The sequence below is a fragment of the Numenius arquata genome, chromosome 10 (assembly GCF_964106895.1).
Source record: "Numenius arquata chromosome 10, bNumArq3.hap1.1, whole genome shotgun sequence".
NCBI classification, from domain to species: Eukaryota; Metazoa; Chordata; class Aves; order Charadriiformes; family Scolopacidae; genus Numenius; species Numenius arquata.
The window spans coordinates 18,279,149-18,301,918 of record NC_133585.1 but is presented as its reverse complement, the minus strand read 5'-3'; the positions used below and the strand labels follow the sequence as shown (position 1 = coordinate 18,301,918).

Sequence of the window (22,770 nt, the reverse complement as noted above, 5' to 3'; positions counted from 1 at the left end):
AAGTGCAGAGCCATTCTGCAGCTCCCTCAACTGCTTTGGGAGGTGAAAAAAATACAAAAACCAACCAGAAGTGCAGGCTCAGAGCAAACCCTTCTGAGAGTACCTTTTCTCCTGGAGTCCCAGGCTCGCCCTGGTGAGGAAGAGACAGGAAAATAAAGTGAAAAAACAGGAGAAAATACAAAACCTCCTAGAACTATCAGAGTGGAGAAAAGAACATTCATCTGGGGAGGCCTTGGACTTGTAAATAAGGGCATGAGGATGCTTTAATTGCACATTGTTATTTGTGCCTGGAGCTTGTTTTACCTTCATTAGCCAGCTCCTAGTCTGCTGTAAGAAATCAGCCAGCCTCAGACAAGACACTTTTAATGAAACTAAGGAACCAACTTGCAGTATCTCAAAAGAAGGTTTACCAGACACAAGAAAGCATAATAAGACAAGACTCATCTGCTGGCATTAAGGAATTTGGCTGCTCCTAGCTCTATGCGCACAGAAGCTGAGCAAGGCTGCAGTTGCAGCTGGGGTTTGAGGAAGGCTGTGTCGATACAGGATTAATGTGGCATTGAGGAGGAAAACCCTCCCCACCAGCCCTGGAGATAACTTCTTTATTTCTGGGTTGTTTTTGTTGGTTTTTTTTTTTTTTTTTTTTTTCCCCAGCAGCTAGAGGGAATCAGGACAACAGGTTGTCATCCCACCGCGCATCTTGGATCCCCGGAGCAACTTCTAGATCCTTAAATCTGCACCTGGCCCTTTGCTCTGTTGCCATCCTGACACTGCTGGGGAATATCACCAGTCTCTTTCCCCAGAGAGGTGCAGAGGAACAGGGGTCCTGCTGGAGATGGGTCTAGTTTCTCTGCCAAAAGCAACAGCAGTTCTGATATTGCCCTTTAGTGGGAGCTCTCCGACTATTTTCCTCTGTGTCTTGTGCACTCCTAACTCCAGCCCTTGCTCTTAAGCCTGCCCTCCTTAAGCCATTGCAGTGTAGAGTTAAAACTGACCTTCATCCCTGCGGTGGCCATCCCAGGAGCGCCCTGGCAGAGAGAGGAAAGACAGAAACACCTTGTTTGAAATTAATCGGGGACAAACTTCTAAAAACAAAACAGTATCAGCCAGGTGGAACTAAAAAGGCAAAATCCACATCTCTTCCTTTACTCAGAAGTAATGCTGTAACACCACACAGCACGCATCCTCCTTCCCCGTGCAGGTCGTTCACCTATGGCAGTGGCTCTGCTTTCCAGAAAGCTCCTCCAAAGGCAGACATCATGAACACGACCCAGTCAAGACAAGAAAATTTCCACAAACCCCCTCCCGGTTTTAGTCCTGCAAGTGAAGCAAAGGCCAACAAGCAGAACAGTGTCCAATAACTGAGGAATGAAAGACAGGCTGAGGACCAAACACTCAGTTTAATGCTCGATCCCAAATACATCAGCTCAAGCATCCTGAGAAAGTCCAGCTAGTACCCTAGAACCTTGGTCTTGCTATTTCCCCTCATTCTGTTTTTATCAGAGAAGGCAAACCCTGCAGTGAAATGTTTTCAGGAGAGCTCTGAGACCAGCCACCTTAGGGGAAAAAAAAAAATTACTTCCGAGCACTGCAATTCAGACATCATTCTGCAGCGCTGAGGAAGCCACCACCATGAGACCGCAGAGTCCAGCCTGCCCCCGCAATCTGAGACAGGTGCTTCGAAACCCAAGGAGGCAGCTGCTCCCACAGGGACAGTCACATTTCCCTCGACAGCACTGATGCAAAAAGCAGGTCTTCCCTATCAACCCTTCACTCCGGAATCTCTGTACGCCCTGTGTTAGTATTAGTTAGGTCCTGGTGAAAAGGTCCAGTTACAAAAGCAAATATGAGGGATAACAAGGGTCTAAGGAGAGGGGAGGAGGTGAAGCAGTGTTAGAAGCTGGGAAATGAGAGGGGTTGGGATGTAGCACATGAGGCAGAGAGGAGGACTGGAAGCCAAGTTCATAGTGAAAAGAGCTTGGAAAAGTTCAAACAAGGAGGAGTGGGGAGCCAGAGAGCAGCGGGATCATACCTCTCAGCTTTCTGAAACAGAAATCGGGGACAAAGCTAAAAAACACAAGGATAGAAGATGGAGATCAGGGATTCTATGCAATAAATGGGGAAAAAAAAAAGCATTCCAGATCGTCTCAGGGGTCAGTAGGTTTTAATGAATACGGACTAGAGTCATGAAAGGGATTACATGCAGCAAGTGGCTTGGGTTAGGCTTTCACAATGCATTTGGGATGCCTGTTCCTCACTCTTCAGCCTTTAAATAGCAGCAAATGCTGATGACATCATTTTCTAGTATTTATCCTAAAACTGCAATGCACACACATGCAGGTTTGCTCACACGCTGGCCCTGATTCATCGCTGCATTAGTCCAGGTTCACACTTGCATAACCCTACTGATCGCAGTGGGCTAACACACGTCGCTGAAGGTCACAGCCGTCACTTGGGATCCCCAATTTACAGAACGTCAATTCCCTAGAAACATCAGCAATTGGCCGCTCTCACTAGCGTGAAGCATTAAGATCCTGATGTTGCAAGACAGCATCAGACTGGGCATGCCATTTGCTTTGTCAAAAACAATTCTTCCCCCGCTGCTTCCTTCATAAATTAGGCCCTACATTTTGCAATTTAGAAGCAGAAAATATTCAGCTGAGGATAGTCATTGACTAACAGACACACACACAAATTCAGGTGATGCTTGCGTATCAGGGACAGTCGAGTGGTATGGGTGAGGGCAGGCAGACAAGCGTCACTCCACTGTTCACAAGGTACCTTAGTGCCATGTCTTCCTGGCAGCCCTGGCATGCCTCTCTCCCCCTGGAAGCAGAGCAAGAAACACAGAGAAAGAGAGCAAGAGACACGACATGAGTCCTCCCGGAGGTCTATGAGGAATGATTAGGGCACAGGTGACGAGAAAGCCTCCGGGGTGAGATAGGGCACAACCCATTTCCCCCACCTGACTCTCACCAAGCTGACTGCCCTCACCAGGGCTGTTTCCCATCAGCAGCACCTCCCAAGCCTGTTGTGTACAGCAGGACTGACCCTACCAGAGGCTCCACCTCGAGTCCTGTGTCCAGTTTTGGGCCCCTTCCCACAAAAAAAAGACATTGAGGTGCTGGAACGGGTCCAGAGAAGGGCAACGAAGCTGGTAAGGGGTCTGGAGAACAAGTCATGTGAGGAGAGGCTGAGGGAGCTGGGGGTGTTCAGCCTGGAGAAAAGGAGGCTGAGGGGAGACCTTCTCACTCTCTACAACTCCCTGAAAGGAGGGTGTAGAGAGGCGGGAGTCGGTCTCTTCTCCCAAGTCCCAGGTGATGGGACAAGAGGAAATGGCCTCAAGTTGCACCAGGGGAGGTTTAGATTGGATAGTAGGAAAATATTTTGACACTGAAAGGGTTCTTAAGCCTTGGAATGGGCTGCCCAGGGAAGTGGTTGAGGCACCATCCCTGGAGGTATTTAAAAGCCGGGTTGACATAGTGCTTAGAGACATGGTTTAGTGATGGTTTTTATCAGAGTTAGGTTGATAGTTGGAATAGATGATCTTAAAGGTCCCTTCCAACCCAGACAATTCTATGATTCTTTGAACAAATGCTTTCTGTATCCTGCTACCGCATCACGTGCCATGGTACTCTGCACATAGGGAGTCACTCAGTCTGCAGCGACTGTAGGATGAACAAACTTATCTGGAGAAACAGAGAATCCAAAGGTTGTCTTGTATTGTTAGTCTGAACTTTATCTGGTGGTAAATGGAAAATAAACCATCTTTAGACAGTCTGCTTACTGCTGTTATCGTTCTGAGTGTTTAATCCTTGCTTGGAAGGACTGTTTAGAAGGGATACATGTATATGCTTTTTTTAAAAGCACTTTTTGTAATTTGACATCCTGTGAACTGTATTTTGTACAATACTGTCTAGTACTCTAATATACAAGACCTAGGCACTGCAGGCACATCCTACCCTATGCAGGATACTTAACTAGGGTATCTTCCACCATAAGAAAAATAAACTAATAATTATGAATGCTTTGTATTGGAGGAGCGGGGACCACTCTCAGTCCCTCTTTCTCAGCCATGCTCCCTGTTTTTATTCTTAAATGAGACCAAGAAGACAAGGCCAATGCTTTCTGCTGGGAGGCACCCACACTGCTTGCAGAGGCTGCCCTGCGTGTGAAAGTAACTCCCCAACCCAGAGACTTTCCTGGAAGAAACTGCCTGCCTAAAGAGCTGTTTCGTTATTTAGCCCTGCAAAAGCAAAGCCACCTTAGTGAGAGGGAGCAAGGTAGCCCCTTACAGGGTGCAAGTTACAGAGCAACCACACCACCCTGCATTTTCTGATGCTCGTTGCACAGCCCCCACGGGCACCCGCAGGATCACACAGGCACTATAGCCAATTTGAGAGCAAGAGCAACAAACGCAGCACTGCACCATTAAAGAGCAGAAAGAAGCCCCAGAGCCAATGCCAGAGAAGTAAGCAGGAAAAGCAACTCCCCGTAAACCCTTTAAACTCTTACATATTTGAACTGTAACACATTAGGTACGCACCGGGCTGATCGCTTCACGATCCCCCGGAGAAGGGCTGCACAGGGTGCCATAGCCAGGCAGCAGCAACCCACCAAAACTAGCCCTGGAATGGAGCAGTCAAGCCAGAAGCTGGGAAACGTCACCAAAGGCAGATAGGAAAGGCAAAACAGCCGGCACAGGTCCCCAGCGGGCTCCAGGAAGGTGGTCAGCAGCGTGCCCCAGCTCTCCTGAGCTGATTTAGGAAACCCCTCCACGCTCCCCGGTCTCTCTCGAAGAGTCAGGCTACACTTCTGCCCTCCAGCACAGGCAAAACCCTCACGCTCTCTTCCCCTATACCTGCTGTGAGCAGCTTTATGCCCACTCGGTGCCAATCATGACAGAGCACACCCCATGCTGATCAGCTCGTTAGCAGTACTGGTTACAGGCTGCCAATTAAAAAAGAGACCCTTTTTTTGCTTCTTGCTGTGATAGGCAGATTATGAGGGGGTTACTGAGCGAAGCTGTGGGCAGATTATTGCTCTTTCCTCAGAGCAGGATAAAAAGCCTCATCCTAGGGACCTTTCAATAAAAAATAAAGAAAATGTCAGTAAAGCTGAACGTGATGGCTAGGCTGGGGGGCAGCGAGTCAGATGCTTATTCAAATGACCCAGGTGATCACACTTACTGGTTGTCGAATGACCTTCATGGGACACAGACGTATGTCTCAATATGACCAAAGTAAAAATGGTGGCCACAGAAGAAGACAGCTAAGAGAGAATCTACGTTGCGCTGCATCTGTCACTGGGTGAGGAGAGATTATTGAGAGAACAAGGGGTCTGTGTGAAACCAGCAAGCCTTTTCAGGCCTGAAATGTTCTTCACCCCCAGCAAGAGCAGTGACATGCCATGCAAAACTGGTCACTACAGATAACTTTGAATTATAGCGCTTGTCCTGGGCTCCTCAAAAGAAAGTAAAATCCAGCCCAGGTAATTGGATCCAAAGGTGGAAGCATCAAAAGCCTTCCAGAGTCTCATACGATCCTCCTAGGTGGGAGGAGGACGGGAAGAAATAATTTCCAAAGACAACAAATGCATGCGCTGTGCGGATGTTCAGGAGCTGCTACTGGGTGATGTCTGGCTGCTGATTTAACGGTACCTCTGCACTTCCTTTTCAATTCCTCTGAGCAAAGAAGAAAGGAAGTCGAGCGAAAAGTGATCCTGACAATAACAAATGGGAGTCTGTGTGTGAAAGAAGCAGCTGCTACAGGAATGGGGAGGTGCCCCTTCGGAGCTGCCATCTAGCACCACAAAAAGTGTGGCAGGTTTCATCTCCACTCTTTATGAAGTGGGAGACTTATGAAGAGGTGGAGACTTCCCCTTTGCCAGAGCCCAAATGAAGGGCTGATCAGCCCTTGTACGTGGGTGCAAGCAGAGCAGGTGCCTGCTAGCAGTGAAGCGCAGGAGCATAAGCTGGGGTGGAACACAGCTTCTCCTTCTAGCCCTTTCTCCCTCCCAGGCCACGCTCCAACTTCAGTTCTCCAGTTCAGGGAGAACACCTGGCAAAAAAACCTCCTAGCCCCCCAAATGCATTAGTTCTGGGTGCAATTCTGCTGTCATTTATACTGGCACAAAGCGGAAGCGATTCCTTTGTGCTTGATGGAATTACACTGATGTGAAGATGGACACAGGGGAACCTTTACATGCACGGCAGTACTTCTGAGGAGGTATTGTTTTCTTGTGGGAGGACAATCGCTGCTGTTCTGTTCAACTGTTAACCCGGAGCCTGCATTTCCAAAGAACGTTTCTTTAAACTCAATGTAACACATCCATATTAAGTTCCAAAGGGGCCTTTTCTCCCTTCAAATAGTAATCCAGCCAGATGGAAAAAATATAGAAAGTGTATATGCTGCACGATAAATGAGATGCATGCCACATACTAAATACTTGAAATTTATGTGTCACTGTTAATGCTTTTCAAAATATTACAGGACCAGTCTTTTCTCATGATGTTTAAGATGTATGGCATGACACAGTATGCTCTGACTGTCATGAACACTTGCCAATGTTGTAATGTTTTAAGCACAGTCTACATTGAGTAATATACTTTAAATATATGGGTACAGTAAATTTCAGTCAAATAGATAACATCTGGGCACAGACCATATGAGCCTGTAAAAAGTGTCCAGAAACAGACAGAAAAGCCTGGTGCCAAACCTCAGCCGGAGCTGCAGAGTTTGAGTGGATTTGATGCGTCAGCTAACCAGATTTTATGAGGAAACCCCAGCCCAGCCCATCAAATGGGGAGATGTAACAAATCATTAGCAAGCTTCATAGTCAGAGAAATGCCTTTGGTAAGAATCGAATTCCACCAAATGGATAAAGGCTGCTTTTATTGCCTGAGCTTGGAGTGTCTGCCTGTGGTTAATCAGAGCACAGATGTGTACTCCATTAAATACCCCACAGAGCTGCCTCAGACCCAACTTCCTCTTACAACCCATCAGCCCAAGGAGCAGTATCTCCCAGATGATCTACCGCGGCAGAAAACCGTATTTGTCCTGCCTACCTTTATGCCAGCGTCCCCTTTTTCACCCTGCCCGGCAAAGGAGAGAGAGAGAGGAAACAGAGAGAGGGGCAGTGAACACAAAGAGAAATCAAGCAAGCAGTACAATCCTAACAGCGAGGGCCAGAGGGAAAGTAGAGAGCGTGCAATAAATGCAACCCCAGGCCTCCAGAGAGAAGTGGCTCCTGATAACACGGTACCAGCGTGAACACTGGCCGCAGCCCACCCTTCCCTGGGAACGCAAGGCAGTTTACGTGGCTGGAGTGGATGCTGGAGGTCACCCCTACTAATGCTTTCCTGCATGTTTTGGGTGTAGACAAACCATCAAACCATTTCATGGACCAGAGTGTCCTCATTCTCCCAGCCTTCATGCAAAAGCCTGTAAAGGCTGGGTCAGTTTTATTCTGTAACAGGGGCCCTGGTTCAGGACAGTGGGGAATCGCACTGGCCAAAAATTGCCCAGACCCTTTACACAGGAGCGAGTTTTTCTGTTTACGTGGCTCGTAGCAGGCTCTAAAGAACTGCCTCTAGTCCCTGACATTCCATATTCCTTTAGCCTGTCTCTAGGCTTGTGTGTGTGTGCCACTTATTTGCCCTAGGGAGATGGCCCCACTGACTCTGAGTTTAAGGGTTACCTTGGGGCCAGTAGCTCCAGGGAGGCCATGCGCACCGGGCAGGCCTGACTCGCCCACCTCACCCTGAGGAAGAGAAGAGAGAAAACGGAGGAAGAAGCAAACGTAGTGAGCAGCAAGAAAAGGAGCCTGTGGGTTGCCTGAAAGGTCAGCAAAGATGTGAGAGCGATGTGCCACGCGGAGGTGCCCACCACACACCAAACTACCACCAGGGTCTTTCTGGGAGAGGAGCAGTGTTCTGCATCAAGAAAGATATTCGGGGTGGAAAACGTATGGATTGAAGGGAGCGGTCCCACGATTGTGTCAGAGCTAACATCCTTGCTCAAGTCTTTGCCCTCTTTTCCCTTTCCCCTGACCCCCTCACCAGGGAGGATTTTCTCTCCTACTTTCATCCCTTCCTTCCACCTTTCCCAGAGAAAGGTCACAACCCCAGGCTCATTCCTCTGAGATCAAGTGCAAGCTCTTTGCTTGGTAAGTAAATTAGCCAGACAAGTTGTTTCATGTAAGAGGAGCTTGCAGAAGAGGCCCTCGCTGCAAGGTCATTGCAGGGACCCCCTCACCTCTCCTGCATGCTGAGAGCCCCCCGCCCAGCGCACACAGAACAGGATGGGCTCTTAATGGAAAAACCGAGGGTTCACTGGAAGAAGAGGCAATAAATTGCATCTGTCTGCAGGAGTGGGCTGTGGTCCGCGGGGGCTATAATTTCCACTTCCTGACACAACAAAAACTTCTCAGTTTATACAGAACTAATTAAAAAGCTCTCAGGTCTTGCCATTTTGCTCACAGAGCATCCATAAAGCAACATGGAGATAACACGGGACACAGGACTCCTGCCTGCTGGGAACATTCACCTTCCCCTTCTCCAGCTGACATCTCTTTAGCAGCATCTCTTCATTCCCTCTTTCCCCTTTGATCTAACTTCATGTCTTCCCCTGCCTCTCTTTCTGTCTCTTCATTACATCCTCTGGGCTTGATGACCCTGCTGTTAATTAGCTGCTGCTGAAGACATTCGGGCATTGCCAGCTCTGCCTTTTAACCTGGAGCGGGATCAACTCTTTCCTGCTTTATTCCAGACAGCAATAGACATAGCCAGGGATTTGGCCCTTCCCAGCCTCCTGTTTGGGTCTGGATGCACAAGAGGTATGTTTCAGCCTGGAAGCGGGTGCAGAGAGGCACACAGATGGGGAGATGTCTGTACTGTAGCTACTGGAGAGTTAAAGATATCTCTGGGTCCAGCCTCTCCTTACGCAGGTGACAGCACAGGATCAGCGGACCCATCGCAGCCCCATGTTCAGAGCACAGGAGAGGACTCCAGAGGAGACCACAGATTTTCAGTCATGATCCCACAAGGCATCTGCATCTTAATTCATTTAACAACATTGGAGCTCCCGTTCTTACCTTTCTGCCAGGGTATCCCTGAATCCCAGGGTCTCCCTGCAAAAGGCAAAAAGACAAAAGAAAGTGAGGCTTGGCCTGAGAAGGAAAAATCCCTGCTCTTTTCCCTGGGGAGATGCTGGGATGAAAGGGCACTCCATGGGGAAAATTCACCTTTTGCTCAGCATGACTCTGCTGAGCCCCTGACCCTTTAGACCCGTGGGTCACCGTCACCTGCACTGGACTAAGCCCTCGCAGGAAAGGCGCAATAAGCACTGGCAGCTGGAAAACTCATGCCAGCTCCGTGTCCCAGCCCTGCGGTTCCTGTCTCCTCACCCTGGCTAAACATCTCAAATAAAAACAAAGGGGTGAGTGGTTGGAGCTGAAAAACAACAACAACCCCCCCTACTCGCATTTTGGCAAGTGAATAAATGGGAAACTGTGGTAGAGTTAACAATAGCGTTGCAAAATCAGTTCCTGAAGCATTGGTAAAATGCTTTGAGAGTAGAAGAAGCCAATAAAGCTGTGTGTGGCAAAGAATTTTGCAAGAGGGGCTGATGAGGCGTGCCTTGCTCAGTCAAGATGCAACTCAGACGTGTAGCCTGGACAAAACCCATGAGTCAGCACATGGACCAGCCCCCAAGGGCAATACTGAGCTGGGTTAGAAATCTTTTTCAGCTATTTGATGTAACCTCCTTTACCCCTCCTCCACCCGTTAAAATGTACACATCTCTCATTGCCAGGAGTGTCCACCTCTCTGTTTATCACCTTGCTCCCTCTAAGTGAGGCCAGATATCTCACCTTTGGTCCAGGAGGCCCAGGTAAGCCCTGTAGATAAAATCAAAACAGACACTGGGGTTGGCAAATGTAGACAACATTACACGGACTGCAGGGTGATGGGAGGTGCTGACTGCTTTGGTTTGAAATGCTGCTTTTACGGAGATGACTGGCACTGGTAAGCTCAAACATTTATCTATTCTTTATGTAGATGACTACTGTCTTAACTCCCAGTCCCAAATAAATTCATGCCCATAGCCCTCCATTGCCCCAGGCCTGGTCTCACTGAATCTGAAGACCATAAAGCTGCTTTGCCTTATGCATTGTGCTCCAGAATCTTTTCTGTTTCTCTGGCTTTGCTTGGGAAACTTGTTCCCAGCCCACTGTGCAGCTGTGGAGTAAATCAGGCATTTGCAGCTTCCTCTGGCAAGCTAAATAGAGAGAATATATTAACAAACAAACCACTTGGGTTTTTAAATGAGAAATAAGCAAACAATTTACCTGATATGAACCATGAAGTATACCGGATATGTGTGTATGTAAATATAAATAAACAAAATATCCATGCAAGAGCTGCCTTCCTGGTGTGAGCAGATGGAAGGAGAAAACTACTCTAGATACGCTTTAATGCCTATAGCCCCCTTAATGTTGCCTGCTTAGAGCAATTCAAATGTTTAGTCATCACATCTTTGACTCCTTAGAGCTCAAAGAGAGATGAGAATGCTTACAGGACACCGGACCTCTATACTGTGTGTGGAGAGGCGCTTTTGCCTCAGGGGATGAGGCTTGCCTGCCCTGCTAGCAGGCCCTGAAAACTCTTGGAGATGGAAACTCCTTGGACGCTGCAGTCGCTGCAGGGCCAGCGTGCCACACTCCTCCCCCCCCGCCCCCCCCCCCCGCCAGCTCCCAGGAACAGAGCTGGTGTCTGGTACCCACCTTTCCATCTCTGCCAGGCTTCCCAGGTTCTCCCACTCTGCCCTGTTGCAAGAGAGAGGTACATCAGCAGGATTTTCTGCCCTGTCCCCTGCCATTTAGCAACGGTATTATTTTAAACGGTGCTTCTATTTGCGCCCTCCTTTTCTGCTCGCTACCAGCCTGAGAACAGGACGGGGATAGGACTTCAAAGGGGTCACAGGGATTCTTATCAGAGAGGTTTCTGCTATGAGCAGGACAATTGCACCCTGCATGTTTCTTCCTCCCTGCGGCCATCTGCAGAGGCTGAGGAGGAGGAAATGTGCCTGGTGTCACCCGCTCACACGTGTAGAGCAATGGTGCAGGGTGCACACCTCTGCCTTCCCATCTGTCCCCCCCCAGCTTCCTGGGAAGTTATTCCTCCCCACACATCCACATCCCCCGCAAATCTCCTGTCCATGCCCATCTTGGCTTTGGAAGAGACAACAAAGGCCACGGGAAAGTGTCTGCACCCTAGAGAAAGAGGAAGCAGAAGGCTTTTTTGTGACTGGACTTACAGGCGGCCCAACTGGCCCGGGCTGTCCTGGGGTTCCTTTGGGTCCAGCTGGTCCAGTGGGTCCTGGGGGGCCAGGGGGCCCTGGGGGACCTTGGATTCCTGCTTGTCCTTGTTCACCCTGAGTTTCATTAAAAGAAGGGGTTAAGAGAAGACAGAGCAAACCCTTCACACCACCACCCCAAGGGCCCAAGGCAGGTCAGCCTGGCTGAAGCAGAAGAGGTAGAAGCAAGTCCCAGGTTAGTGCCAGGAGAGGTTTCCAAGAGTGAGGCAGAGCCCTGCTGAGGACAGCCAGGCTGCCTGGGGGGCAGGAGCCAGCACCCTACAGTTTGCAAACACATCTGAGGCCACCTTGTCCCAGCTCTCTTTAGAAGGGATCTACAGATAACTGAGCAGTCCAAAGAGATCTTTTTCTTCATGAGTCAGTCAAGTACAATTTATGTGTCAAGGCCTAACATCTCTTGAGCTTCTCAGGAGGCTTTCCAAAGCACTTGACAGTCATATGTGTAGCAAAGCCTCCCATGACCACACTGGCACTTCCAGGCAGAGCCACAGTGTCTTACCTCAGCCTAGTTTTTTCCCTGTGCTATATTTATTGGACAACACTCCCTCTGTTTTGCCAAGGACCAAAAGTAGAAACGCCACAAAACCAAAAGAAAATAACACGATCATCATGGCATTTCTGAAGCCTGCCCAAAACAGGCCTATGTACGCCAGGCAGAGCCTGTTTTTGTAAGATTTAACAAGCTAGTGCGTGCAGAGCCACCTGCCATTTTAAGCTCTCTGAAACGAAGCCGTTTCAGCCGGTTCCTCCCCAGGCCCCTCAGTAGCCATTCAGTGGCTGTGGCTCATGCCTCAGCAATGTCATCTGGCCCAAAGGACCTGGACACGGGACCAAGAGGCGCTGAGGAGACAGTGGGTTGGAAGCGCCACGTTTGAATACCAGACTGCTGATCTGTAATTGATGAATCCAGCGAACCCCCTAAGGCACTGTGGCACCCACGCTAAGCTGTTAGTCTCACGGGCTCTCCTCCTATTCCCTCTCCCTCGATAAAATATCACAACATCCTACTGCCAGCGACCCAATTTAAATTTGAAAAGCTCTTCTTGGTGGATCCACAGGAAGCAAGTAATCAAACATGGTCATTTCTCAATTATAAATCAGTGGGTGTGCAGTTGGGTCTCTGCCGCATTTATCCTCTCTACAGCCCTATACACTGCTGCTTGGTAAATCTGAGTCTGCTCTCACACACTTGTGCGTGCAAGAGAATGCACAAAATCGGTCCCCTGCCTGGTTCCTACCAAGTGTGCTGTTTATCCTGGCTGTCTTTAGTAAAACATGCAGATACAGGGAAGTTAGCTTTATTTAGAATGATAGATGAAAGTAATAAGCTGCAAATTTCATCCCTTCTGCCACGAGCTCTATTTAAAAGAAAATTTCCAACACGTGGGCCAGGCTCACGGGAAGCTCAGTCATGTGTGGAGCAACAGCCCTTCTCCTCAAGATTGCTGCCTCCTCACTGCCCAAGCCATAGCCCACGCTGGGAATCCTGCTGGGCCAGGCAGGGAAGGTGCCCTCTCTTTTCCCCATTTTTGTAAGAGGATCCTGGCTCACCCTGTTCCTGAGCTTCCCTATCCTCCATACTCAGTGCTACTCAACCGGCCTGTAAATGGTCTCATAGCTTTCCAATCTGGAAGGGGAATTCAGATCCAATGAAGAAAAAAAGTTTGGAGGACTCCAGAGCATACGTCTAGATTTCCTCTTGCCCTGACCTCTCAGCCCAGGTTCAGAGACTTCCCTGCCATGGGTGCATGAAAAGGTGCGTGCATCTTACAGCCCCCCTACCATGGCCGCAGTATGGGAATCATAGAATGGTTAGAGTTGGAAGGGATCTTAAAGATCATCCAGTTCCAACCCCCCTGCCATGGGCAGGGACACCTCCACTAGAGCAGGTTGCTCAAAGCCCCATCCAGCCTGGCCTTGAACCCCTCCAGGGATGGGGCATCCACAACTTCTCTGGGCAACCTGTTCCAGTGCTTTACTACCCTCACAGTAAAGAATTTCCTCCTAATATCTAATCTAAATTTCCCCTCTTCCAATTTAAAACCATTACCCCTTGTCCTGTCACTACACCTCCTGACAAAGAGTCCCTCTCCAGCTCTCCTGTAGGCTCCCTTCAGATATTGGAAGGCAAAGGGAGCTTTGCCTATCTCCCATCAGCTCTCCCTCCTCTATTCTCTCTGTCAGCCCAGTCCATGCTCCAGATTTAGGGCACTAAAATGCAGCACAGTGCTAGGGATGGGTGCTGGCACCCTGGCAGGGGATGGGGAGATGGGGAGAGCAACAGCCCAGCATAGGGAGAGGCTGGAAGGAGCTCACCCAAACCCCTATTCACATTGCTTTGGCTTTGCTGCCTTGGACAGAGCGTGCTTTGCCTACGCAAGTGCCTGCCCATGCAGATCCCTAAACATGCAAAACATTATTACCACATCATTATAGTCTTATTAGTGCATTCAGCACAAAAAGACCCCCACAGATCTAACAGGATGGTAAGAGGATACAGTAAACTGGAGATCAGGTGTCATTTTCATCAGATGTCATTCTATATTTTTAGCCGTTGACTGGAGCTATTTTTCAGTGCTTTTAAATATTAGTTGGCCACCCTGATTGTGCCCCAGCAACGCAATTCTTGTTCAGCCTCCTGACACAGGTTTCCACTCAGCCCATGTCTCTGCTAAACCCAAGCCCAAGATCTTGCTGATGTGCTCAGAGGCAGCAGCAGGATTTTCCTCTCTCAGGCGCTGGCGCTAACATTTATTTTGCAGCCTCACATTTTTTCTTAATATTCATACGTGGGGCTCCTGGAATTGCTTGGTGCTGGCAGATGTGTAGGAGTGGATTACACTTTGTTGCACTTAGGGAATGAATATGGCAACGGCAAAAGAGATCACGGCAAAATTCTCCGGTGAAGTTAGCCTCTGGGGATAGAGGGAATTTGCAGCCCTGGCTGATGACAGGACGTGGGGCAGCTATTCAAGTTTCCCACTTCATCCTGGATACAAACTTCAGCTTTCAAAGCCTTCCCAAGAGGTCAGTCCTTGGCCTGGCTCTCCAGCTTGTCACTTTGAAGGGCAACCAGTACAAGCCGTGGGGCTTCGCGTAGTGCGAACGCTGAATGGATAGAAACTGAACTGAGACCAGGGACTCAAGTGATAAGGTCAGGATGTTGCCAGCACTGGGCAAGGACCAGGCACCTCGTGGTAAGGGCCTGTATTGCAGACTGCAGTTCCCTGCTAGCATCTGACTGTCTAGACAGGCAGCGGGGTGACAAAACCCAGCCACTTAATAGAGGGTGCCCAGCACACTTCAGCGGGGTAATCACAGCGGTTTGTCCACATGGCAAAGTTAATCTCAATGGATGGAACGAGGGAGCTTAAAGCGGGCTCATTAAAAGCCACATGAACTCTGACTATGGACACTCTTATTCACTATTCATATGTCCATAATTCTTTTTATGAATTCATTCCCAAAATAAACTAAACTAAACATGAATTATGGCCCTGGAAACCAAAATAAATGTGTTTACACAAAGATTTAATGCAATTTAATGAAACCATTATAAGAGCTTATTTAAACACATTTTCCCAAGTGTCTCAGACTAGACTAGCCCTTAGAAGAAGCGTTTGCCTATTCATTCATCTCAGTTAAATTTCACAGACATTAGCTGCATTTCAGCAAGAGGTTTCTAACCTCTTCTGGAGATTTAATATGCAGGAACTGACTCCTTAAGGTAGGAGACTGTTTGTCGACAGTCCTGAGAACAGTTTCATGGCCCATTTCTTTTACTTTAAAAAACTGGCTTCACTGCATTTCTTTTTTGCCATATTATTACAACAAAGATTTCCTGCGCTTCAAAGAAAGTCCCTCAGCTCTGCCTAAACCTCTTGGAAACCCCTCTGTAGGGGAAGAAAGACAGGTAGCAAGCTGGTTAATAGCAAGCGTCGGGGTAGGCTTAGAAACAGGCAATGAGGAGGAGAAGTCTACCTGGAAAGTGCGCCTCTTTATGACCGGAGGTGGAGCCAGCCGCACTGAATTGAGGAGAGGCAACAGCTGAAGAAGATCAAACCAGAAGGTCGTGGGGCAAAGGAGGCCGTTAGGGCACCAAGAGTCAGAGAGCAGCCAGGGGAGAGAACAGAGAAGAGGGGAACAGAGAGATTGCCGTGAAAATAAACCACCACGTGAGAGCCGCGCACGGAGGGCGCGTGGCACAGGTACCTGCCGGCAGACCTCCAAGCTCCCCCGCACCGTGCGTTGCTCACAGGGGGACTTGCCACATGCCAGCCCCGGCAGGGGCAGGGTGGCCGCTTGCCAACCCAATGCTCCCACTGCACAGAGCTTTTACCACTTTCTCTGCTCAGAAATAAAACTTACCTGGAGGGGGGGGGGGGGGGGAGTTGACTCAGCTCCACTGCTCTCCTCAGGCAGTATTTATTGCAAGACATCCTCCTCTTGGCTCTGCTAAGCTCTCCGGTGACAGGACTGTTTCTTTTAATTTCTCATCACCAGATTTGAGGTAACTATCAAAATGTCAATTTTCTCCAAGTTTTCCAAGTGCAGTTTCCTATTTCTTTCCATCTTCCCTTACAAGAGACACAGTGTATCTCCAAGCCTCACCCTTCCTCGGGGTATGGAAGGGAGTGGAGAGATGCTAGCCAGGGCCAGCAGCAGGCATCACAGCCAGCGAACACGTCTTGGTGATATTCCATGACACAACCAATAAGGCCAAGGGAGAAGACTAGACTTTGGTGCCTCTGAGCCCCGAGCACGTTATTGCCTTGGGAGCCTGTGCTTTGCTTTTCCTTGTTTAACAGTAACATCAGCCTCTGACTGCTTATAGCCAGGAATGCTGGCCTAGGGCACAAAGCTGACCTGGACACGTAGAAATCAAATGCACTAAAGCTCAGGAGCTTTTGTTCATCCTTCTGCTGTATCCAGTTTCCACTTGCACGCATGCTGCTGTCAGCCTGGCACCCACCGTGCCGGCTCCAGGCCCAGGAATGCTTTTCTGGCCTGATCCACTTTCCTGTTCCTATCAGTTTTCCATTGAAGCTGCTCTCGATTTATATGGAGAGAAGAGATAGAGGTTTTCTGTGCTCAGGCATGAAAACGTGCCCCTGTGTGCAACACTTCCCCGTGTGAGCTCCGCACTCGGATCTGAGAGGTGTGCCCATAGGTCTCCCACCACTGCTGTGGGTACGCATCCAAGCAGTGCACTTTAATCCCTTTAAACATTGTTCTTTGTGTTTGCAGTGAAGGCAAAGAATCCAGTCCTGTTGCAAAGTGAAGTGGCAACCCAATATTGCAGCATCGCCACCCTGGGATCAGGTGGCTGCCTTCGAATGCACGGATCCAGACAGCCACAAGCTACCACAACAAAAGCACTGCTGCTGGAAAAACAGCAGGGCTGATTTTACCTGAAGGAAATCCTTCTCCTTCTAAAAGACAGTGCAGGAGAGGCCCCATAGCTCAGGAGAGTATTCAGGACTACACTGATCTTCTCAAGGGGGATGTAAAATCCCCACACCCCTGTGCTAGATGTGCCTAGAGTCTCTGTACGAGTGACCCAGAACCAGCTGAGCCTGGCTCCTACAAATGCTGAAGTGTATCTGAAATACTCCACAGCTTACAGGAAAGCAGAGGAAGGATGCTGGAAAGGATAAGGAGGGAAATGGAGGGAAGCGGTCCTGAACACAGAGGCGAGACAAGACCTGGCAATAGATTCAGATGCAAGTGGGAGAGTTCAGAGAAGAAACCTGAAGCCTCTTCCACCCAGCTCCTGCCCTCCTGCCCTCTCTGTGTCCCCCTGGCAAGTTTTTCTCAGAAGGCAGCGTGCAATATTGGATCTGCATCCTCGTGCCTTTGCATCAGAACTGGGTCCCGTCAGACCATTACCCACAAACCTTGAGCGTAAGGATCTGGTTAGAGCGCAGGGCTGCAAGGGTGGTACTTAGGTACTCCTAGGGGACAGTGAAGACACATGACACAAACGGGATCAGTTAGACACGCAGCATTTCTGAGAGCAGACAAAGCACGGCTGGTCACCCCGTTCCCTGAGCTGAGCGCCCTTCCCCAGGACGGCACTTTGGAGCAGCTCGAACAGCCAGCTTACACCGAATGGGTAGCCCCACGCCTGGGCTTGTCCCTCACAGCAGTGTAGGCCATACAGACTCATACAGACAAAAGACAGGAAACTACAACACGAGCCAAGGCATACATCCTAACCCTACACTTCCTTCCTAAGAAAACAAAGATGAAACAAAACTGAAACAACATCCCTGGTTTTTCAGGAGGCTGGTTTTTATTTCCTCGCCCAGAACATCTGACAAAGGACCTCATCAATCAGTAAAGCAAGAACAAGTTGCAATTCAGTCAAATGTATAGCATTTGTACAACAAGGCTCATCCTAATTTTCATTTTGGGAGGAAGAGAGGGAACTGCACCTCTCTTGGCTGATTTTCACCTGTGACCAGACCCTTGGGGACAGCCCACCCCTGAGCTGATCTGACAACAGTCACCCTTCCCATGAGCATGTCTCTGCCTCGGAACAACTCATAGGCTTTTTAAAACATTGAGCTTGAGACCAGAAGCACCTCCAAGAGAGCCAAGGAAACATCACAAGGCTTTGCTGGGATATGAGGCTTTGCACTTGCCCCTTTCCCGCTGTCACAGCCCTGTGGTGTGTCACCCCAGCGTGCCTACAACCCCCAGCCCCCAAACCAGTGTCTGAGCCCAGGCTGCTCCCAGTGATGCACAATCTGCACCACCGTTTCTCAGCATTGCTGTGGGTCCTGCCACTGCTTTTCACCTTGAGCACTGAGGACAGTCAGAGCCAAGGGCTGTAACAGGAACCTAGGACACCTCTGGGTGAACATTGTTGTTAGCTTCTTTTTAACATAACAATCTAGTGAGCCGACTCGCCTAAATAAACACAGCTGACTGGCTATTATTGTACTGGGGCTGGCACAGACCCCGACAGCCTTCTTCTCCCTCACTGCCAGCCGAGCTCTCTGTCCCTGCCTCCGCTGCACAGAGCATCCAGGGCCCAGCTCCCTTGGGGCCAGGGACCAGAGTCCAGCTAATTGTCCAGAGGCCCATCAAAAACAAACAGAAAGCCCTTAAGCCTGTCTCCCTGTACACCCAGATTACAAATTCCAGCCACTCCATATGATGTCGTTCCAATGCATTTCCAGTGGATTTTCAGCATTCCAGTTGTTTTTAGAGCTGGTTACATTTTACCCCTGTAATCCCTTCAAACCCCATGATGTACTCTCTCCTCTCTTGGCTGTGGTATGTGCCAGCCAGGCCAGGACAAAAAGGCAAGCAGGTCAACATCTCGGCTTTCATTAAATGTATGCTGACATCAACCCTCCCTCTATGCCTCTTCTTTGCAGGCAGAAAGACCACCAGACTGGGGCACAGGCATGGGGACCAGCTCACCGGCAACTAGCACAAGCACCGTTGCCAGGGGTGGTTAGGGTTACTTTTGGGCAGGCAGCACAACCCTTTCCCCCATCTCTATGCAGGTTTGAGACCAGCATGAGGGAGAAGAAAAAGGGAAGAATGACAATAGAGTCTCCCTGACTTCTACAAACCCGCCACTGCTCCTGGCCACGCAACCACAGCAGTCTGTGGAAGCGGGACGGAGCGGGTGGAGCAGCACAAGGTGTGAGTGTGTTACCTCTACTCCTCCAGAAACCCCGGGTTATGTTGGGTTTTGGACACGACCTTCCCCGCTCTGGCACAGAGCATGGGAGGGTCTCCAGGAAGCAGCAATGACAGCATTTAGCTGGGGGTCAGCGCCAGTGGGCAGGAACAGACCAGAGAACCAACATCCCTCCTGGAAAACCTTATCTGTTGCTTTTCTGCGAAACACATCAATCAGCCAAGCACTGCCCTCAGGGCCCCAGTGACGCATCTTGTTAATGAAACGATCTATATTTCCAACAAAAAGCCATTCAAACGAAGGAGGATTAACATGCAGGAAGGCAAGGGACAGACGATAATAACGCTAATGACTTACCCTGTGCGGGTACTCTGCACATTGACCCTGTGAAACAAGGGGATTAAAAGAAAGAGTTTAAACCACAAACAGAGAGGACCAAAATAGACGGACGGGGTCAGATCCAGGAGGTGTAAATCATTGTGACTGTATTGAATTCAGTGCAGTTATGCCAACTTGCACCTGACAAGCACCCTGCCTCCTGTCCCCTCTCCCCAGAGCCCTCTGCTCTTGCTACATTTCTCAGCCACTCAAAGTCAGAACAAGCAGCACCAACGCCACCGAGCCTCTTCCCTGCTCACTTTTTACATTTAATTTTCAACACGTCTCCCATTAAAATTACCTTTTCTCCTTTTTGTCCTGGGGGTCCCTGTGAAGGAAAAGTGATCAAAAAAAAGCCCTCAGTAAATGAAGGAGTTCAGTGCATGCAAGGGGAAAGGGATTAGGAGGAGGCGAGATTGCAAGAGATGGGATACTTACGGGTTGTCCCCTAGGACCTGCAGCACCCTTTAAAGAAATGCATTGTTGTGAATATGAGATGAATTCCCATTTACAGTGACAAAAAGACAAAAACTCTCAGCGTACTGAGTAGGTGGAAACTCAGCTTTTAAAAACAATTGTGGAGAAAAGTTCCCAAGAGAGATCTGTGTTCCCTTTGTTACTCTGGAGGAGTGAAAATGCACACATGTTCTGGCTGCCCTGCGGGGGGCAATTATTAAAAGGAGAGGGGAAAAATCGTCAGGAAAACACACCCTTATTGTTCCCAGAACCTCCGTTGACAGCGTGCCTCCTTGGTCAATGCACTGGGATCGAACCAGAAGCAGCCAGGACTAAAGCCTGAGCTGCAACTGCCTGAGCCAGGATTGCACAAATGGGGGGATGTCAGCTCACCCCTCCGCCAAGGAGCAGGGAGGGGGGGGCCTTTAACATGTGCTTGCCAGAGGGTTACACTGACACTCAGGCTCAAAAAAACAGAATTAGCAGAAGAAAACGTTCAGCATTTCAGTGAGAAACGGTGACTACAGAGCTGCTAGCTTGGCATAGTCATGTTTGGGGATTTCATCATCAGAGGTGTCGAGAGGAACAAGACCACATTTGGGTTTCCATCAAGTGCAGCCTAAGCTTATCATTTTCAACCAAAAGGATTTCAGTACGATGCACATATGAAACGGAGTTTCAAAAGGGGAAAGACAGACATTTAATACATAAAATATGCTTTTTTGTTGTTGTTGTTAGATAAGTTGAAAGCTGCCAGATGGGCTTTCAGAAATCTTTCCATCAACTTTTACTTCTGCTATGAGGCCAACCACGAAAAATGTCAGCTCCCAGAGTATATTTAAAGAACATAATTGCTAACTGCAAGGAAAACATATCCCATGCATAACTAGAGAGTTGCTGTTGTGACATGATGATCTGATAGCCATAATATAAAAATTACAGACATGCATCCCAGCACTGCTATTATGAAGTTACAGAATTAGGGATGCAGCTAGTGGATTAGCTGAACTAAGATCGCTACCCTGTCTATGAGCTTGTTTCCAGCTGAGAGGCAACGTCATTTCAAACCAACCCGTCACCCGCAGACAGACATTTTTATTTTTTTTACCATCTCTCCCTTCTGTCCAGGATGACCCTGCAAAAGAAGGAAAACATGCATCAGCTTCAGCCTGATCTAGACGTCTGCAGAAGATCTCTAGAAGATGTTGCCCCTTGCCTCAGGAGGTCCCCACAGTCGCTGTACCTGGTGAGGGGAGATGCAACACTGTGCATGCGGAACTTTGCTCACACACCTAACAGGACACCGCTCGCTGCTACCCAAAACAAAGCTCTGGAGGATAAATATGGGGTGCAAAGGCTCTGCGGGGCATGGCCAGGACATGGTTAAGCTCCCCTCGGGCTGGCAGAGTAGCTTCACCCGAGCGCAGCGCACTGTGCCTTGCTGGGGCTCACCTGTGTGTCCCCGGAGCAGTACAAGAGAGACACTGCTGGGTGTCTCTTGAGGGTGATGTTCCTCATGGCAAAACTAGGGTTCTGCTGTAGGAAATTATGTGCCAGAGGTATGTGCAAGCAGCTCCTTCTCCACTACAGCGTGGCAAGAGGAAGTGTGGTGGGGAACTTGGCTAAGCCGAAAGCTATGGGTTTCATGTCAGTTGGGTTCGTAGGAAAGGAGCTATATTTGTGCTTAGCTCTCTGAAGGATGGGAAGAACTTAGGTCTCTCTCTCTATTACAAAGCTTATTATAAAGAGGCTCTAAAGACAGCATAGAGGCCTTTAGGGTCCTTTCCTCTTCTACTGCAACTCTTTGCAGCCCAGCAGCAAAGAGAAAGAAGCTGTAGGGTTGACTTCAAATGAAGTTGTCAGGTGTCTAAGGCAGAGGGCTGGTACCTAGGGGACCTGCTCTGCCTGTCTGACTCAGGGTGGGAGTGCCTGCTAAGGCTTTCCCTGCAGCAGCCAGGCTGATGCACCTGTGAAGAGTTACTTTATAGATTTGCCTAGAAAGGAAACAGCCCCACTCTGCCTTCCCTAATCTCCCGACTCCTGCATCTTCCCCAAGGCATCTGTGGTATCCTCCTGTCTGCCAACCTTCTAATTTCCTTTTAATCCATGCACGTGCATGACATCGCAAAATAATCCTCTTAAAAACATACTCTCTAACATGCAGGCTGGCAGGAGAATGGGACCTAGCAGTAAGGAGGGCAGAAAGCTTTGAGAGAAGCTGTTTGCTTACCGGTTTGCCGTCCAAGCCGATAGGGCCCTGAAACAAAAAAGGAGAAATGGTGACAGATGCTTTCACTGGGGTGTCTGTCCACCTGCCCCAGCAAGCTCTATGTGTTGCAAGATTGCACGGACTGGGGAAAGGATGCAGAGGTGAGGCAACTCTCTCTGCCCTCCTGATGAGTCCTGGCAGGTCCCTGGCCCACTGGGTACCAGCCCAGCTTCCCGATTGCTTCTGCAGGGACCTGCTCACTGTCAGCCCATTTCAGTAGCACCACTAGGGAAGGGAAGGGAAGGGAAGGGAAGGGAAGGGAAGGGAAGGGAAGGGAAGGGAAGGGAAGGGAAGGGAAGGGAAGGGAAGGGAAGGGAAGGGAAGGGAAGGGAAGGGAAGGGAAGGGAAGGGAAGGGAAGGGAAGGGAAGGGAAGGGAAGGGAAGGGAAGGGAAGGGAAGGGAAGGGAAGGGAAGGGAAGGGAAGGGAAGGGAAGGGAAGGGAAGGGAAGGGAAGGGAAGGGAAGGGAAGGGAAGGGAAGGGAAGGGGGATTCATGGGTAATTTGCAAAAAACCCTCAGCATTTCAAATCTTGCACCGTCCTGCAAACTAATTGAAACTCAGCAGTTTTCTCGAGACTTTGATTTAAAAAGGCACCCACCTTTGGGGGAAGAAGAATTTTTGCAAATGATAGA

General features: G+C 49.2%; 1 protein-coding gene across 1 annotated transcript in view; it reads right to left on the bottom strand.

Annotated features, from left to right (window-relative positions):
* The window catches only part of COL13A1 (collagen type XIII alpha 1 chain), a 61,812-nt gene that overhangs the window by 31,655 nt on the left and 7,387 nt on the right, over positions 1-22,770 (bottom strand). The window contains exons 5-19 of the mRNA XM_074155032.1: positions 22,100-22,126; positions 20,978-21,004; positions 19,852-19,878; positions 19,715-19,741; positions 19,393-19,419; positions 15,357-15,422; positions 11,316-11,432; positions 10,783-10,824; positions 9,871-9,897; positions 9,094-9,129; positions 7,699-7,761; positions 7,067-7,093; positions 2,782-2,826; positions 996-1,028; positions 104-130 (exon numbers count right to left, since the gene is read on the bottom strand). Coding sequence (XP_074011133.1) covers positions 104-130; positions 996-1,028; positions 2,782-2,826; positions 7,067-7,093; positions 7,699-7,761; positions 9,094-9,129; positions 9,871-9,897; positions 10,783-10,824; positions 11,316-11,432; positions 15,357-15,422; positions 19,393-19,419; positions 19,715-19,741; positions 19,852-19,878; positions 20,978-21,004; positions 22,100-22,126 — 618 coding nt within the window. The remainder of the gene's footprint in view (positions 1-103; positions 131-995; positions 1,029-2,781; positions 2,827-7,066; positions 7,094-7,698; positions 7,762-9,093; positions 9,130-9,870; positions 9,898-10,782; positions 10,825-11,315; positions 11,433-15,356; positions 15,423-19,392; positions 19,420-19,714; positions 19,742-19,851; positions 19,879-20,977; positions 21,005-22,099; positions 22,127-22,770) is intronic.